This window comes from Aaosphaeria arxii (assembly GCF_010015735.1).
Source record: "Aaosphaeria arxii CBS 175.79 unplaced genomic scaffold BU24scaffold_9, whole genome shotgun sequence".
In the NCBI taxonomy this organism is placed as follows: Eukaryota; Fungi; Ascomycota; class Dothideomycetes; order Pleosporales; genus Aaosphaeria; species Aaosphaeria arxii.
Window position 1 is genome coordinate 154,673 of NW_022983482.1, and position 13,775 is coordinate 168,447.

The 13,775-nt window shown below is 52.8% G+C and overlaps 4 protein-coding genes across 4 annotated transcripts; 3 read left to right on the forward strand and 1 right to left on the reverse strand.

Annotated features, from left to right (window-relative positions):
• Positions 1-219: 219 nt before the first annotated feature.
• Positions 220-1,786, forward strand: BU24DRAFT_443673 (uncharacterized protein; the record flags this gene model as incomplete). The annotated part of the gene is made up of 2 exons (XM_033530597.1): positions 220-894; positions 1,012-1,786. Exons 1-2 carry the CDS (start codon positions 530-532, stop codon positions 1,784-1,786), a joined length of 1,140 nt encoding a protein of 379 aa, XP_033379598.1. The 5' UTR covers positions 220-529.
• A 608-nt stretch (positions 1,787-2,394) lies between these two features.
• Positions 2,395-3,898, reverse strand: BU24DRAFT_353952 (uncharacterized protein; the record flags this gene model as incomplete). The annotated part of the gene is made up of 3 exons (XM_033523798.1): positions 2,395-3,084; positions 3,141-3,246; positions 3,300-3,898. The coding sequence occupies 3 exons, from the start codon at positions 3,896-3,898 to the stop codon at positions 2,395-2,397; spliced, it is 1,395 nt and encodes a 464-aa protein (XP_033379599.1).
• A 2,488-nt stretch (positions 3,899-6,386) lies between these two features.
• On the forward strand, positions 6,387-8,332 carry BU24DRAFT_376333 (mitochondrial-processing peptidase-like protein subunit alpha). The gene is made up of 2 exons (XM_033524616.1): positions 6,387-6,563; positions 6,621-8,332. Exons 1-2 carry the CDS (start codon positions 6,450-6,452, stop codon positions 8,226-8,228), a joined length of 1,722 nt encoding a protein of 573 aa, XP_033379600.1. The 5' UTR covers positions 6,387-6,449; the 3' UTR covers positions 8,229-8,332.
• A 1,798-nt stretch (positions 8,333-10,130) lies between these two features.
• Positions 10,131-13,250, forward strand: BU24DRAFT_465995 (histidine kinase HHK3; the record flags this gene model as incomplete). The annotated part of the gene is made up of 2 exons (XM_033532323.1): positions 10,131-10,655; positions 10,710-13,250. 2 exons carry the CDS (start codon positions 10,131-10,133, stop codon positions 13,248-13,250), a joined length of 3,066 nt encoding a protein of 1,021 aa, XP_033379601.1.
• Between the last annotated feature and the right edge of the window lie 525 nt (positions 13,251-13,775).

Below are 13,775 nucleotides of genomic sequence, written 5' to 3' on the forward strand. Positions count from 1 at the left end.
TCCCTTTCTTCTCTATTGCGCCGATAGACTTGTCTTTATGAGAGCGTAGACTATGCTTTTTAAAGATCACGATATGGACACATGATGTCGATCTTCAATACAGAGTACATGGATGTTATGCAATGATGTGATATATCGGATCGTCATACCATACCTACAGTACAATAGGTGGTGAGTGCAGTGCCCCAGATCTGTTCTCTCCCCCACCTTGTCTTGTCACCGCAACCTGTAAGTAACCTGGAACCTGTAACCTGCTCAGACCCCAACCCCAACCCCCCAGCCTCACGACTCCTCCTCCACCTCCATCTTCCATCTTGGAATAGCTCTATCTACTTGAAGTTAACCTCAACGTATCCCATCAATCCCCCCGCAGGTTTCAGGCAATGTCTCCTTGTCCTCACTCACTTCCTCAAATACCCTGATTGATCTATGTATGATCTCTGACCTCTGACCTTTGATCTTTGACCTCGCCTCACCTCACAGCTCCCCTCCCCTACATCTTCATCTGATATCTACATTGACACTGACCATGCCCTCACTACCCCACGAACCTATCCGTCGACCAACCTATCCCCTCGCCCACTCATTCCGCCGCAAGCCCCGACGAGTCCCCCTCGTCCTCCGCCTCGCCCATGGCTCAATCCACAGCATCGTCATCCTCCCCGTGCTTCTGCACTCCCTCTTCACGGTCCTCGTCGTCTACCTGGACCGCAATGTCGACGGCAGCCTGGGCCTCCCCTCGACCATCATCCCCTCCCTCTCCATAGTCGTGGGCCTGATGCTCGTCTTCCGGAACAGCACCAGCTACGACCGCTTTTGGACGGGACGGAACTGCCTCACCACCATCTCTACGAGCGTGCGGAACCTATCGAGAATCATACTCATCAACGCGAGGTCGCCGTCCCTGGACCAAGACACCTCCGCCAACAGCAATGGCAATAGCAACACAAGAGCCGGGAACATGGGAGACAGCGCCCTTGGATCCAGCATGCACGGCAACGAACCCCAAAGCAAAGGCCTAGGACTCAGCAAAGCCGAGCAAGCAGAAACCGAGAAGATCATCCGCGTGCTCCTCGCAATCCTCTACGCCATCAAGCACAACCTTCGCGCCGAATTCAACATCCCACCCGCCTCCATCGCCAACGACCAACCCCCCTCCCCAGATTCCCCCTCCTCCCCAACCCTCCAAACCCCCCGACGCCCCATAACCACCCTCTCCCGCCGCAACTCCCTTGCCGAAGAACACGGCATCTACACCGCCTCAACAGACTACACCTCGCTCCTCCCGCCCAACCTCCTCGGCTACGAAGACCGCGGGCTCTCCCTGCCCCTCCAACTAACCCTCCTCGTCGAACGCTACATCCACCTCTCCCACAACGCCAAATCCTGGGTGCACGCGCCCTTAGCATCGCAAATGACCGTGCAGCTCAACTCCCTCGTCGACGCGTACGGCCGCATGGAAACGATCCGCTCGACCCCGCTCCCCATCGCGCACCTCATCCACCAGAAACAGGTGCTCGCGCTGTTCACGTGCTTCCTGCCGTTTACGATCGTGGATGACTATGGGTGGTATGCGGTGCCGATTGTGGCGATCATTGCGTTTACGCTGTATGGGATCGATGGGATTGGCGGCGAGCTGGAGGATCCGTTTGGGTATGATAGGAATGATATTAAGATGGATGGGATTGTCGAGGATGCGAGGAGGGAGGTTATGGTGTTGCTTGAGGAGTGGAGGGATTGTGCCGAGGGGAGGGGGAATGGGGCGGTGGGGGGGATGTTTGAGTGATGTGGTGCGGATGGGATGGGATGGGATGGGCACGCAAGCACGTTGTACGCGGGAGGTGGGGATGGGGAGGAAGAAACAAGGTATATCAATCAGACCATAGGCCGCAACAATGATGTATCTTCATCATTATTATCATCATCTGTCTCCTTCCGTGCCTATTTCCCTCACACCAGCCCTCGTCTGGTCTCCACCACTAAGTATATATATCTCTTCCCCTATATATATGTATACCCCTGATGAAAAGTATGAAAAGAAAGAAAAGGAAAAAAGGTGAACACATGCCGATGACAAAACTGATCAATCAACTTTCTCTCTCACTCTCAATCGCTATCTCCACATTGGTCTTCGTGTCATCTCCTCGTCCCATCCTCCGTATAAAACACACAAACATCCCCGGATATGCAAGCGAACGAGCAAAGGTAATGACCGGAACCGTGACTTTCGTAATTTTTAACTCCTCGAACAGATCGCAATGACGAACGGACCCATCCAACCCCATGTTGTACTCCCGGAAATGCCGTTACTGAAAGAAGGAAAATTTGGATATTTGAAAGGAAAGAAAGGAAAAAAGGGGCCGTATGTGATTCTGGTCAAACAGTATTGGTCTATCACATCTGCAGAGGGGGAAGTGTCGGGGCTTCTCCACGGCCTGAGGATGGCGACTCGTCACGTAATCGAGGCCCTGTCGCCGCCGTCCGCCCTGCGCTTCCGTCTAAAACGAATGGCCCTGCATCGTTTCGGGGCGTCAATGGTCCCTCCGCTACACGCTCCGGGCTGAGGCCATTAACTTCGGTGTGGAACAATGGGGAGAGGCCAGAATGCTCGTTGTTTGCGGTTATATTAATCGTCACAGGCTGCGTTACCGAAGATGAGGCTGCTGGAGTGATGAAGCGTTGCGGGGTCGAGGGATTGGGCACGGGTGCATTAGCAATTTGACTGAGGGAATCGGCAATGTTGATGGTGGACAAGGCGGATTGCAACTCAGCCAGACTGAGGTCTCCACTGGCTTGAGCACCCCCCTCGGCATTGGTAGCAAGTGGTACAGTCGATGCACGGGGTGTGACATGTTTGTCCTCCTTGGGAGCTGCATTGTCTTCAGACGAGTCGCCGTTGGCGTTGCTAGCTTCCTCGTCCCATTCCTCGAATTCGCCCGGGTCTTCGACATCAGCTTCGAGATCGGCAACCGCACGACAATTGGGACAGAGGAAGTTGGGCCACGTTGGTCCATTGAGAATGGGTCGGATGCACTTGTAGTGCCATACATGCGAACAGGGTGCAACAAACAATGATTGACATGGCTAGCTTGGGAATCAGCAAGGTGCATCCGTGTGCCAACACGGGAGGGACAACATACCGCAACACCCATTAAACAGATAGAACATTCGGACGTATGTGTGGACGCGCTGTCGCCTTCCTTTCTAGTCTTTGCAAGGTTCCGCAGTCGCTGATGAGTTTGTTTGCTATCACACGATTAGCCACACCGGTCTCCGTTTCGATGGTTGCTACGACATACTTGAATGTATTGAGTCCCTGCTGCCACCCGCGGTTGCATTCGATTCTAATCTTTACGCAGCGGAATATCATTTCCTCCCCGCCTCTAAAATCAATGCCAAGCTGAATTATGTCCCCATCTTTGAGTGGGAAGGGTTTCGATTCAACATTAGGTTGGCTCAAACGTATGTGATTCAAAAAGGTCCCCGACGAGCTCTTCACGTCCTTGATGTACCACTGGCCGTCCTTGCACCACAGCTCGCAATGCTTCCGGCTGACCACCTTGGACTTGAAGCCAACAGCAGCGGCTGACGGGACGTTCGCAGGTATGTCGGGGATGTTGTCACGTTCCGAGTAACGTCCAACTCTAATGACTGCCGATTCATCGGGGAGGGTACGAGTTATGGTAGCAAACTGGAGGGAGGGTCTGGGCGCACGTGGATCTTGGTGGGGGATAAATCGAATCGAGGGGAGGTGTTTATTAGAATGACTGTCAGAGGTAGCGGTGTCGGCGTGCTCCATGGTCGCGGCAGGAGGGGTGAAAGGCGCTGCTGGGACGGGTCCAGAATGGTTGCGCACAGTTAGTTGCGGCGTTGCCGTCTCAGCACGCGTTCTCGTCATGGCAGAGGTAGAAGGGTGTTGTGGAGGTGAAGTGGTGGTGGTTGTTGTTGTTGTTGTGGTGGAAGGAGTAGTAACAGCAGCAATAGCGGCAGCAACAGCAGCAGTAGCAGAAGAAACAGTGACAGTAGTAGGAGAAGGAAGAAGAGTAGGAGTGCCCGAAGGTAGCGACGATGCTAACAATGATGGCTCAGGGGCAGTGAGTGTTCTGGAGAGGGTCCTTCGATGTTCAGGTTCAGGTTCGGTCGGGAGTAGTATGGGGGCGAATGAATTCAGTGGGGTAGCGGTGGCAGAGCGCGAACGCCCAGGCCTAGAAGATGTGGGAGAGGAAGAGGAAGAAGAAGCGGGAAGAAGAGAGGCAGAATTGGGTGTAGAACCGTAAGACTGCGCAAATGGATAGTCGGAAACTGCCCTTGCACTTGTCGCACGTGAGATGCCGTTGCTGTTGCTATTACTATTATTACCACCGCCACTGACAACGGCGTGAGAATGGGGTTGGGGATGGGAGTGGGAGTGAGAATGGAGGCTGTGGGTGTAATTCCTCAGGCTGGCGCTCAGCTCGCGAAGTCGGGAGGATCGCGACGAAGCAGGCGAGACTGGAGATACAGTGGTAGCAGATAACTCTGTTGGGGCTGCGGGCGCAGGTGTGGTGAACATGAGGTGTGAATGTGAACTAGGTGTAGGCAAGGCGGATTGCGGCCGCCGCGTTATTGCCTGATGATTACGAGTAGGGTGTCGATTAGGGTGTGGGTGAGTATGTAGATGATGAAGACGATGAGACGGATGAGACTGAGACTGCGACTGATGATGATGGATCTGCGACGGTTCAGACTGGGGTTGTGGCTGCGGCAGTTCGGTAGCGTTTGACCGGTGATGGAGTGCTGGTGCTGGTGGTGAAGGTGGTAGTGGAGGTTGGTGTGGTGGTAGACAAAGATGACAGGAGATATCTGAAGCAAGACGCGTCTGTAGTGTCAGTGCCAATAATGAAGATACGGAAGTGAGAGTGGGAGTGGGAGTGAAAGTAGAAGGAGAAGATGTTGATGTCAATGTCGACGTCGATGTAGATGCATGCGTAGGGAAGATAATAGTACCGGTACGAGTAGCAGTGGAGGTCGAGTTCTGGCCATCTCCTCCTACACCTCCTACACCAACCTCAACTACGCCTCCTGCACCAATTATTACACCATCCCGTCTGCCTCCCACTACTTCATCTCTTGTTGTTACTCTTCTCCCTGTTGCTCCTACTGATCCTCCCACAATTGACACTTCTGCGCCATGAATCCCTCGTCGCCTCCCCGCCTCGGCCTTACTCGACCATTGCTCCCCAGCAACCACTGGACCAAGCAGAACGGAGTAGAACTCGGCCATCATGCCATGATTCGTGGTTCGTAAATGAAACTTCTTGGTAAAACAATGACAATACTCCGTACGTACGCAAGAGACAATTGGGCGTTCACCTTCTCGTGGATTTGGTTCGGGAACGGGCGCGAGCACATAGCACATGGTACATGGTACATGGCACATGGCACATGGCACATGTAGTACTCTACTCTACAGTGTACAGGACGGAGAAGTCACTCGAACTCTATGACAGGGACATATTTCTTTGTCTCCCATCCGTCACGATGCACCCAGACGATAACAAAGCTTTCCACTTGTTGAGCAGTCAACTATTCCCTACACAGAACAGTATAGTACAGGCATCGCCCTCTTGATGGTTCGAAGGGTGTTCCTCCGTATGCCCAACCGGCCGCTTTGGACACGCCCATTAATCAATAGTGGTAGCGTGAATGAATGTTTCGGGGTCCGCTCGCGGCCAGACGGTATGGAATGCCGCCAGATTTATGCATTGCATTATCGTTGTTAGACCACCCCAGAACCAAGGGGACACATTCTTCTACCATGACGGACTGCCAACCGGGGTCTCTCCGGTCCTTTATGAACTAAACATCTACTGCTATCTTGGAAACTACTTCATTCCTAGACAGAAAAGAAGGCAAATGCATCTTCTGCGTTGAGGATATAATGAAATGCCACTCTGTGGCACAGATGTTCGAAATCAACAACACGTCCATCGAGAAATCTACAAGGTATCATAACAGCACAGTGCGGCCACTATCAGTCCTCTCTGGACTCATCCTGATTCGTTGTGTAGAATGGTCCCATAGCCTCCAGCTGTCTCCCTAACGATTACTAACTTGCCCTAATTCCCATCCTTTGCCGCACCCAACCACTCCTCCCAAAGGTATACCATGAGCCTTGAGGTACACAAGAAAGAATTTTCCAGGCAGTGTGGCTTTTACGCGCAAAGCTATTCGTAGAAATATCGTCACATCTGGATTTTGTTTAGTAATTATAGCCATGATGTCAAAGGCAATGATACGAGTTTGATTTGAAGATGTCAGTGAGCCAGACACATCACGTGATCAATGCACCCTGGCTGCTTAGTCGGTTCCGAGGCTCTCCATCCACGAAATTTCCATCCCGATGAGTCGGAATCATCGCAGCCAGCATTAACCGCCACACCATCATTCCTTCATACAGGTCTACGGCCATGTTGAGACCTCGCACCATTCGACCGCTGTCGCGATCAATACGCAACACTACTCAACGAGCAGCAGCATGTCAAAGCCGTAGGGGACTGGCAACAACGGTTGCAGAGGAACAGGTAGACCTCACAGATTGAACTCGTTTATTAGCACAAGGCTGATGGAATACTTGCCAGGACCCTGTTGATCTGGATCAACTCACCACCCTTCCCAATGGCATCCGTGTCGCGACCGAGGCTCTCCCTGGCCCTTTCTCCGGTGTGGGAGTCTACGTGGATGCTGGTTCCAGATTCGAGAACGATGCGCTGCGCGGAGTGAGCCATATCATAGATCGACTCGCCTTCAAATCGACGAAATCAACAAGTGGAGACCAAATGATAGAAAAGATGGAATCGTTAGGTGGAAACATCCAGTGCGCTTCGTCGCGGGAGTCTTTGATGTACCAGTCTGCATCCTTCAACTCCGCCGTCCCTACCACGATTGGAATCCTCGCAGAGACCATCCGCGACCCGCTCATCACCGAAGACGAAGTACAGCAGCAGCTCGAGACTGCCGATTACGAGATTGGAGAGATATGGTCGAAACCAGAGCTCATTCTCCCTGAATTGGTCCATATGGCTGCGTATAAAGATAACACTCTGGGACATCCGCTGCTCTGCCCGAAGGAGCGTCTACCCTTTATCAACCGGCAGGTGGTGGAGGCCTACCGCAAGGAGTTCTACAAGCCGGAGAGAATGGTCGTTGCTTTCGCAGGTGTGAATCACAATGAGGCAGTCCGGTTAACACAGGAATACTTTGGTGATATGCAGAAGGGCACCGGCCCTGCTCTCGTGAGCCCCAGTCAGGACAGCACCATCTCCAGCAGCGCGCCCTACGAACATACATTCACAGCTTCCCACCCTACCCCCATGGGCGCACCCCCTCAGAGCTCGAAATTGCTTTCTAAGATCCCCTTCTTTAAGAATCTCTCCACTTCCGCGACATCCCAAGCTTCAGTGCAGACCTCCCTCGATCTCAACTTCCCACCAATCGATACTTCCACACCATCCCACTATACCGGCGGCTTCCTCACGCTTCCTCCGATCCCACCGCCGGCCAACCCCGCTCTGCCTCGCCTCTCGCACATTCATCTCGCCTTCGAAGCCCTCCCCATCAACTCTCCCGACATCTACGCCCTCGCCACGCTACAAACCCTTCTCGGAGGTGGAGGATCCTTCTCTGCCGGAGGTCCCGGAAAGGGCATGTACTCGAGGCTGTACACCAACGTACTTAACCAGCATGGCTGGGTCGAGTCCTGCATTGCCTTCAACCACTCTTACACGGACTCGGGATTGTTTGGCATCGCAGCGTCATGCGCGCCAGCACTGGTGGCCCAGATGTTGGAGGTCATGTGCCGCGAGCTAGTCTCTCTCTCCGACGAGACGGGATACGCAGCACTCAAGGAGGGCGAGGTCCAGCGGGCGAAGAACCAGCTCCGCTCCTCATTGCTCATGAACCTGGAGTCACGCATGGTGGAGTTGGAGGATCTCGGCAGGCAGGTACAAGTCCACGGACGCAAGGTCGGCGTCAAGGAGATGTGCAAGAAGATCGAAGCTGTCACGGTCAAGGACCTACGTCGGGTCGCCAGGGAGGTGTTCGGTGGGCAAGTGCAGAACCTTGGGGGTGGAAGTGGAGCGCCAACAGTGGTGCTTCAGGAGGGTGAGCAGGAGGGATTGAACAGGAAGGACTTCCAATGGGACGACATCCAGGCTCGGATTGCTAGGTGGCAATTGGGACGACGATAGATCGACGCAAGGGACAGCAAACATCATGTATGAACCTTTTGTACAATACGAATAGAAGCATTATCATGGCAATATAAAAATGAATGTAAAGTACTTAGCACAACCACTACTACTATTGAATACTCTTTGTGAGTTAGCCATGTCAATCATGTTAGACTAATGAAGCACACCCATCACGTGTTTTACCTGATGATACCTACAACGTCCACGATTGCAGTGCCGTGTGAAGGTCTAGGCAATTCTTCTTCAACTATGACATGGCACAGTGTGGGAGGTGTTGATAACAAGCATGTATGGATTATCGGGGGTGGGAAGACAAGCCTTTGCCTATGGCGTATCTTCGCAAGGGAAACCAAGACAAGCAACGGGTCAACTGGCGCCATAGGCACCCTTACTCTTCCTCTCACTAACTCGTAACTCTTGACAGATGACAGTGGCTACTATCGTGATGACCCAATCTTGTAGAGAGGATCGCCCGCTAAGAATAGCCCTGTTGGCTTCAGCTTCTTTTTTGCTTCTTTTCTTCTTTTCTGCCTTCTTCCGCGTACGACTAAGGGACTAGGGACGGTAAACAGAGGGGCATGAATTGGACTGGATTAGCATCATTGACGTCACTGATGCCAACCGGGCAGTTCGGATAATCCGCCCTACCGCCCACAACTGCCCACAACTGCCCACAACTGCCCACAACGGGTTACTCGTCAATTACTCATCCACCCAACTCGACCAAGCTGAACCAACTACGAGTACAAGACTGCCCCCTCCCTCACGGACACAAAACGATGATAAAGAACTGACTGACCCTCCACAGCCTCTTCAGAGTCTTCACCGGCTTGGCCTTGTAAGCTGTCAAATTCTACACCCCTGTCACTGAGTCCCTATCGACTTCGATTCCTTTTCCTTTTCCGTACTGGGCGTTTCTGAGTGATAGATCCGAGTTACTGTCTGGTCCCTTAAGCGCACCCGCAAAATTGTGGCGACTTTAACTGGAACTCGTACACAAATTGACATTGACATCATGCCTCCAGCATGGACCCGTTGTCGTTCTTATTATTATGTTCCAAAGAGCGCAGTATTTGTGATCTGTAAATGGCAAGAACAGTTTATCTTGTCCAGACATCCATCCATCAATTGATCCATCCCATCGCCATCATCATCCGCATCCTCCATTAAGCAGCAAATTGAATCCGACACTTCGAAGCCTCCACTACTAATTTTCGTTTATTGTTATCATCTATTATTGTTTTTCATCTTCTCTTTCTATTCTCGATTGCCGTCCACACAAAATAAAGAGGTAGGGGAAAGGACCCTTAACCTTGAACCGGCCAGAGTGGAAGAGTCTAGATGTGTCTGGTTGCTCCAGTTCCGAGCCCCTACACCCTGCATCCGCCTACGCCTACGCCTACGCCTACACCAACACCACCTACACCTATGCCTACTACTACCACTACCACCACCACTACTACTATCCCCACTCCTACTTCTACTACTCTTACTGCTAATTCTCAAACTCCAATTCCTTCGGGTTATCCGACTCCAACCTCTCAATTGCCAACAATTGATGCCCGCCGATCATCCACGACAACAATCACTAACACAACCACCACTCATACAACAACTACCACCACTACCACCACTACAACTGATGCCATAGCTCATGAGATAACCCCCTCTCTCACAACTACTGCCGCCACTACTGCTGCTGCTGCTAGCGGAACTCTCCCGTCAAGTCACTCTCCCGCACACGCCCGCGCCCACGCCACACTCAATCTTCTTCGACATTGCTTGCACTGTCCAACCCCAAGGTCAATCAATCCTCCAAATGTCGTGCCCACTCCTGTTCCACCTCCACCATCTATAGCTGCTGCATATTCAAGCCAGCCGGACCGTACCGGGTCAACAATGCCTACTGATGGAAAACGTACCTCCTTCTTCCCAAAAGCCGATGCTGCCATACTACAGTCCAAATACGATCCGCCATCGGTCCGTCCCAAGGTGGTTGGCCCCGTCTTCGATGTTGATCATGCCAACCAACCCCTCCAGCCATGGAACCAGGAGTTGACAGAAGCCGTATATCCTCTCAACCACGATGAGTCCGATGAAGCACCAATGCCGAGCAAGCCGGACTCACAATTCCAATGTCCAGCCGTGGGGGACACTTATCTGTATCCTGTCCTAACCCAAAATGAGAGACTCCGACTGACCATGCTATGGTACTACACTCGCGGAAGCCTTGAGGACGTCGAACTGCAATCACGACTCCAGGAGAAGGCTCACCTCGCATCCGAGACCATAGGATGGGAATTCGTCGTCATTGGCCTGTTGGACCACAATACTTACACACGTCTGGTCACGGTCGGTGTTCCACTGGCTGTGCTTCCTCGTCGCGAGACCATGTGCGCCCATACAATTAATCAACCACACGATGTAGGCCCCCTTTCCTTTTCAAATTCTCCAAGGTCGTCTTGCTAAAACCCCTAGACTCCGTTCATGCTACCTGATATGTCCAAGGACTGGCGATTCCAGAATGCGCCACACGTCGCGGAAGGAGGACTTCGATCCTATGCTGGCGTGCCTTTGCGTCTGGAGACGGAATTCGGCCACTCTGTCACCCTAGGATCACTCTGCGTAACCGCAAACTCCGTGCAAAAGCCACTGACCAGATCGCAGCAACGGTCCCTCGTACGCCTGGCCGACTGGGTGGTCGCCGATCTTGTCCATAGCGCCAGAGCCAGGCGGCAACAGGAACGGCGCCGGATGCTCGAGCTCATCGGCTCGGTCAAGCTACTGGAGAACGATGATGGGTTCCGCTTCGAAGGGGATGTGTTGGATATTGTGAAAACGATTTACCCGCAAGCCACTATCAACATCCAAGCGTCGGCGCGGCACCAGATCGTACTCGAAGGACGCGATCCCATCAGCGTGAATGAGCTCGAGAATGGGTTGTGGGAAGATTGCGAGTACTTTGACTACATCATCGAAAAGTACAACCATCGAGATATACAGCTTAGAAGAGTAGTCCGAGTCATTGCTGCCGAAGGAGGTGTCGCTCCATTGCCGACGTACCTGGTCGTTGCGTCGAAAGACCCTCGTCTCGTGTTCGACGATGTTGATACCTGGTTCGTCCAGACATGCGCTTCGATGTTGTCGCAGATGTGGCAGAGTCGACTTCTGAAGGAAGCCGTGAAAGCGAAAGAGAGCTTCCTGCGCGGGATCACGCATCAGCTCCGCACGCCGATTCACGGCATCTTGGGCTCAGTCGAGCTCCTGGCTGAGGAGATGAGGTCGCGCAACTTCTGGTCGGATTATATCGTGGCTTCGTCTTTGCCAGCATCCGCCACAGAACCGTTCTCCAAAGATCTGTCCACCAAGACCCATCCTCTTACATACCTTGACACCATCAAAGCTTCTGGTCGGGAACTTATATCTACCATCAACAGTATGCTCAAGTTGAACAGGTGGACAGAGATAGCGCAAGCTGGCAGGGTCGACACGCTGCGTCGTTTCACGGAGCTCGAGTCGATCTTGATTCACGAACTAATGCAGACGATGTCGGACGAGGTTCTTACGAGGTCCTCGTTGATATTCAACTACATTCTCCCATCGAATTGCGACAGCCTGACAATCGACATGTGCCTCATGAAGGACTGCATTCTAGCCCTTGTGATTAATGCGCTCCAGGCAACACCACCGAAAGGTGTTGTTTCCGTCACTGTATCTGTACCAGCGGACCACTCGGTTTTCACGGTCGACGTGAGGGATACTGGAATGGGAATTCACCCAGATGATCATTCGCGAATCTTTGATGCCTACGAGAAGGTGGATATGCACACCACCGGAGCCGGACTCGGCCTGACGCTGGGCTCTAAGCTCGCGAGTCTGCTGAACGGCTCGATATCCTTGGTCTCGTCCGCTCCGCAGCAGGGCTCCCATTTCAGGGCCACATTCTACAACCCAGTCTGTGTCCGCCAAACCCCCAAATCGTCCGAGCCGAAGTTCACAGCCTTGCCGTCTACTTTCCACTGCCTCGAAGCCTGCTCGAACCCCAGGTCACTTTCTTCGCATTTCGCCGATTGCCTCATCACCCAGGGCTTGACATCTTCAGATGATAAAGAAAACTCACTTCTGATCATCGAACATAGCGAGGAAGATCCAGAGCATCTGGACACTCTCGTATCGCGAGTGCCCCCTTCACAGGTCGCCATCTGCCTGGTGCCCTCGACGAGAAGCAACATCCACCTAAACACCGACCACCAGGAGCAGGTCCAGTTCCGAAACAACATCATCTACTCCACCTCCCCCTTCACCTACTCAACCCTCAAAGCCGCCCTCCAGCGCGCCGACACCATCCTCTCCGACATCAAACTCACCGCCTCGCAACCACCCGCAGCAGCAACTCACGACAACCCCCTCAAAGACATCCCCCTCCGCATAACCCCGCCAGTCACCCTCCCCAAAAACCCACCACCCCGCCTCCTCCGCCAGAAAACCGCCTCCCCCCCGACAGCAACAACAACAACAACAACATCAGCCACCGACCGCATAACCGCCCTCCTAGTCGACGACAACCCGACCAACCTCCGCATCATGCAAATGTACTGCAAGAAACGCCAGATCCCGTACCTCTGCGCCACCGACGGCCACCAAGCCGTCTCAATCTTCAAAACCCACCTCCTCCCCGCCTCCACCTCCCCTCCCTCGCCCTCCAAGGAAACCCCAACCCCTACCCCTACCCCTACCCCCACAGCCATCAACCTCATCCTCATGGACCTCCAAATGCCAGTCCTCGACGGCATATCCGCCACGCGGGCTATCCGCGACTTGGAGCTCCAACACAAGGGGCCTTCCACCCCTGAAAACAACAGGAGCGTGTTGTTCATCATCACGGGCCAGGACTCCAAGGATGATAGGAAAGGTGCTGAGGACGCGGGCGCGGACGCGTTTTTCGTCAAGCCGGTCGGGCCTAGGGAGCTGGATAGGGGGATTGGGGATTGGTTTCCGGGTTGGAGTGGGGGGAGTTGATGAGATGTGTGAGGGAGGGAGGATGGGGTGTGTATGATACATAGGGAGATGGAGGGGATATATGAAGGGAGCAGATAGGGATCACGATCTTTGAGTTATATAACGGGCTCGAACACGTCTTTGAATGTATTAGGGCTAGGTTTTTAGGGTTTAGGTACAGATGGACGAATGAATGGAAATATATAAGGATACCTAATTTTTGCACTCTGCTTTGATTACAAGTTGTTAGTTGTTGTCAGTTCTCACTCGTCGTTAATTCCCAGTCGTCTTTAGGTTTCAGTCATTAGCAAGGTCTAGCTACCAGTTGTCAGGTATCACTCCCTACTTGTTAGACACTACTTGTCAGATATTACTACAGTTGGTCTTCAACAACTACCTGGTTATTGCTAGTTGTCATTCCCAGTCGTCTCCAGTTCTCACTCGTCTCCAGTTCTCACTCGCTATCAATTCTCACTCGCTATCAATTCTCACTCGCTATCAATTCTCACTCGCTATCAATTCTCACTCGCTATCAATTCTCACTCG

What these genes read in the sequence shown, in the direction of transcription:
- BU24DRAFT_376333 (XM_033524616.1), top strand. Translation starts at nt 6,450, where the DNA reads ATGTTGAGACCTCGCACCATTCGACCGCTGTCGCGATCAATACGCAAC. An exon ending in CAACGGTTGCAGAGGAACAG is followed by an intron (nt 6,564 to 6,620) that starts GTAGACCTCACA and finishes AATACTTGCCAG; the next exon opens with GACCCTGTTGATCTGGATCA.